At 41.1% G+C, this 3,461-nt stretch overlaps 1 protein-coding gene across 1 annotated transcript; it reads left to right on the forward strand.

Moving 5' to 3' along the window:
- Nucleotides 1–837: 837 nt before the first annotated feature.
- Nucleotides 838–2,157, forward strand: LOC137721492 (protein EXORDIUM-like 3). The gene has a single exon (XM_068460588.1). The coding sequence runs from the start codon at nucleotides 914–916 to the stop codon at nucleotides 1,961–1,963; it is 1,050 nt and encodes a 349-aa protein (XP_068316689.1). The 5' UTR covers nucleotides 838–913; the 3' UTR covers nucleotides 1,964–2,157.
- The last annotated feature ends 1,304 nt before the right edge of the window (nucleotides 2,158–3,461 follow it).

Below are 3,461 nucleotides of genomic sequence, written 5' to 3' on the forward strand. Positions count from 1 at the left end.
TAAGTTATAGGGTAAAAGAATGTTAAAATCCTAGTGGGTCGTTGGATCGCTTTTTGGAATCTTGAAATTGAACGTTTGTGAATTGCAACGCTAAAACGTATAGCATGTTTGTCGATTTGTAGAATTACACGTTAATTTAGATGCTTATTTTACATACACGTAAATTTTTAACTGTCTTGTGCAATATAAAATATGAATTTTCTGATAATACCAGTCGTACTCGAAATATTTTATCAGTCAAGGACCTTCAAATATTATGAAGATGAAGGAAACTCGATTTTAGTTTAGCTGTTTAGAGTTATTTTCCCGCGCTTTGCAAATAAAACCGACGAACGAACGCATGAAGGGCGGAGATCAAATCTAATCAGACGACGACATAAACCAAGATGATCATGATGATGCCCCTGTGCCACGTCTGACTTACCCGGGCCCCACCACCGTCCCTCCAAGTCTTGGCTTTAAGAATCCATCTGTCCTCCATTGCAGAATTGGATCCGCTCCAAACTTTAGTGTCTGAAATTTAGAGTTTAATTCATTTGGACTGTACAAATTTAATTCAACGATCCTCATTAATTTATATTTTTGACTTACCACATAAAACTAACGATTCTGATTTCTTTTACACACTAATTAACATCCCAAATAATTTGATTTTTAGGTTTCGAACACTAAAGTCCGGACCGGATCTAATTCCCTCCATTACCCGCAAACAATGCCCCTCTCCTCCTTCTCTCCCAACATTTTACTTTTCTTCCCTTTCGAAAAATAAAAAAAACAAATTAATTAATATTATTAATATAATTTAATTATTCTTATATATATCCCTCAGGCCCTCACAGCGACAAAACCAGCCACTTGTGACTTCTTCTCATTTCACACACTCACTCCACCCACTTGCAGTAAAATTCAAAAAATGCCCCAGCACCGCTGTACCGGCTGGCTTCCTCAGCCACCGGCTCCGGTGCTCCTTCTCCTCACGGTACTCACCCTCTTCCTCTCCGCCTACCCAGCCATTGCATGGCGGCCCTGGCCCCACCTCAAACACAACACCTCCGACCTCCGCTTCGGAGACAACAAAAAATTCGAAGGCTCCTCCGATTTCGTCAAGTTGCGCTACCACATGGGCCCTGTACTAACCGCCAACATAACCGTCCACACAATATGGTACGGCACGTGGCAGCCGCGCCAGAAGAAGATCATCCGCGAGTTCATCAACTCCATCTCCGCCGCCGGCTCCAAGCGCCCCTCCGTCGCCGGTTGGTGGAGGACCGTACAGCTTTACACCGACCAGACCGGCGCGAACATCTCGCGCACAGTCCAGCGCGGCGCCGAGAAAAACGACCGGCTTTACTCCCATGGTAAAACCCTGACGCGCCTCTCGATACAGTCCGTGATCAAAAGCGCCGTAACGGCCAAAACGAGGCCGTTACCGGTCAATCCACAGAGTGGGCTCTACCTCCTGCTCACATCTGATGACGTGTACGTCCAGGATTTCTGCAAACAGGTCTGTGGGTTCCACTACTTTACTTTCCCCTCCCTCGTCGGATACACGCTGCCGTACGCGTGGATTGGAAACTCGGCCAAATTGTGTCCAGGTACGTGCGCGTACCCGTTCGCCGTACCCGATTATATCCCAGGGTTAAAGCCGTTAAAGTCACCTAACGGTGACGTGGGAGTTGAAGGGATGATAAGCGTTATCGCGCACGAGATTGCTGAGCTGGCGAGTAACCCGTTTGTGAACGCCTGGTACGCGGGTCAGGACCCGAGTTTTCCGGTCGAGATTGCTGATCTCTGCGAGGGAATCTACGGTACGGGAGGGGGCGGGTCGTACACGGGCCAGCTGATGGACGATCACAATGGTGCCACGTATAATATGAATGGGATCCGACGGAAGTTCTTGGTTCAGTGGGTTTGGAGTCACATTTTAAATTACTGTACCGGACCTAATGCACTCGATCAGTAAAATTTTCGGGTCAGTAAAACTTTCGGGTTTTTACTGTTATATTCCCTTTTTTACCTTTTGTTGTTTGCATGGGTTGTTTTTATTGGGTGTTTTGGCGGGTTTGGGTCTTTGGGTCTGGGCTGTTGGTGCATGATTAGTTAAGGTAGTTAAGTTTGTTAATTATTGTAATAATGATATATTATATATTTTTGGTACACTGGTTTTGTATACAAATAGCTGTACTTCCCGTCTTATTCGTGTGTATGAGAAATTACATAATATTGCAAAAGTCAAAAAGACCGATTAGATAAAGTTCGTTTAGAACTGCTTTTAAAATATCCGAAATCGCTTTTAGAAAAAATGTGTTCAGATTTTAAAAGCATTTCGAGTGCTTTTCAGAATTGGTTTTAAAAATATTTTCATTAAAACATTTTCAATTATTATAAAAATAGACTTCACAATTTGGGACAATATTTGAGTTCAAAACTCTACGACACTCTAACGTATAAAATATCTCGAAGCGGACTATAAAATCCTTCAAATACAAACCCAAAACCCGACACACGTACTCTTCTCTTTGAATGTCTTCCGAAGAAGATAACATGTGTTGTAATATTACTTCTCATTGGATAAAGGTATAAGGTATTGGTTGGTTCGAGCTAGAGGTTTCATTGGCCAAGTATTATCTAGTATCACAATGACCAACTAGTTTAGCGGCATTCGAATATTTAATCGGAGAAAATCTTATATTTGTGTCACACGTCACACGAATACGAAAGCGTAAATTCGATACTAAATTGTAAGTCATTGATGATTATGGGTGCATTGTGAAAGACCAAAATGTATTGTATGGTGAGGAATAAAGGAGTAGTAGTACGGCATTTGTGTACTCGCTCGACGTATTTAGTGCTCATTACTCGCGATTATTAGGTTTGGTAGACTTTGGTCCGACCTCTGCCTGCTGCTCTAGCAACAAGGGGAGTATTAATTTCTTGCATTAACAAAATTTAATCGTATTAATTATTTCCACTCGTTTTCGTAATCCGGTCTTCTTAAATTGATTTTACGTCTGAAAATTTGATTGGGAGACTGAGAACCAAGTGTATTTTTGTTTACCATTCTAAGGTAGTGTGGATGATAGATTTGTGGTTAGAGGAATGTTGAAATACCTCTAGTGAGTCTTTCTGGCCCCCGAAATAGTTGGTTAACCGTGGATTGCCACCACTTTGTCTCCTTTTTAAAAAAAAGAAAAAGTGGTGGTAATGCTTACCATTTGATTAGTTTAAGTTTTAAAATTTGTGTAATAAATAGATTAAATCTTATTATCCAATGGTATTTAATGGGGGCAATGAACATTACCATTGCTTTAGAGCGGTGGACAAAAATATTTTCGATTGAAAACCATCTAGTTAATATGTTTTTTTTTTTATGGTAAAAAATTTTATTTAGAGAGAAACTTCGAGTACAACCGCTCTAGTACAATCGAAGAGAAAAACATTTCTAGCAAATAGCAATAGTG

This window comes from Pyrus communis, chromosome 16 (assembly GCF_963583255.1).
Source record: "Pyrus communis chromosome 16, drPyrComm1.1, whole genome shotgun sequence".
Classification (NCBI taxonomy): domain Eukaryota; kingdom Viridiplantae; phylum Streptophyta; class Magnoliopsida; order Rosales; family Rosaceae; genus Pyrus; species Pyrus communis.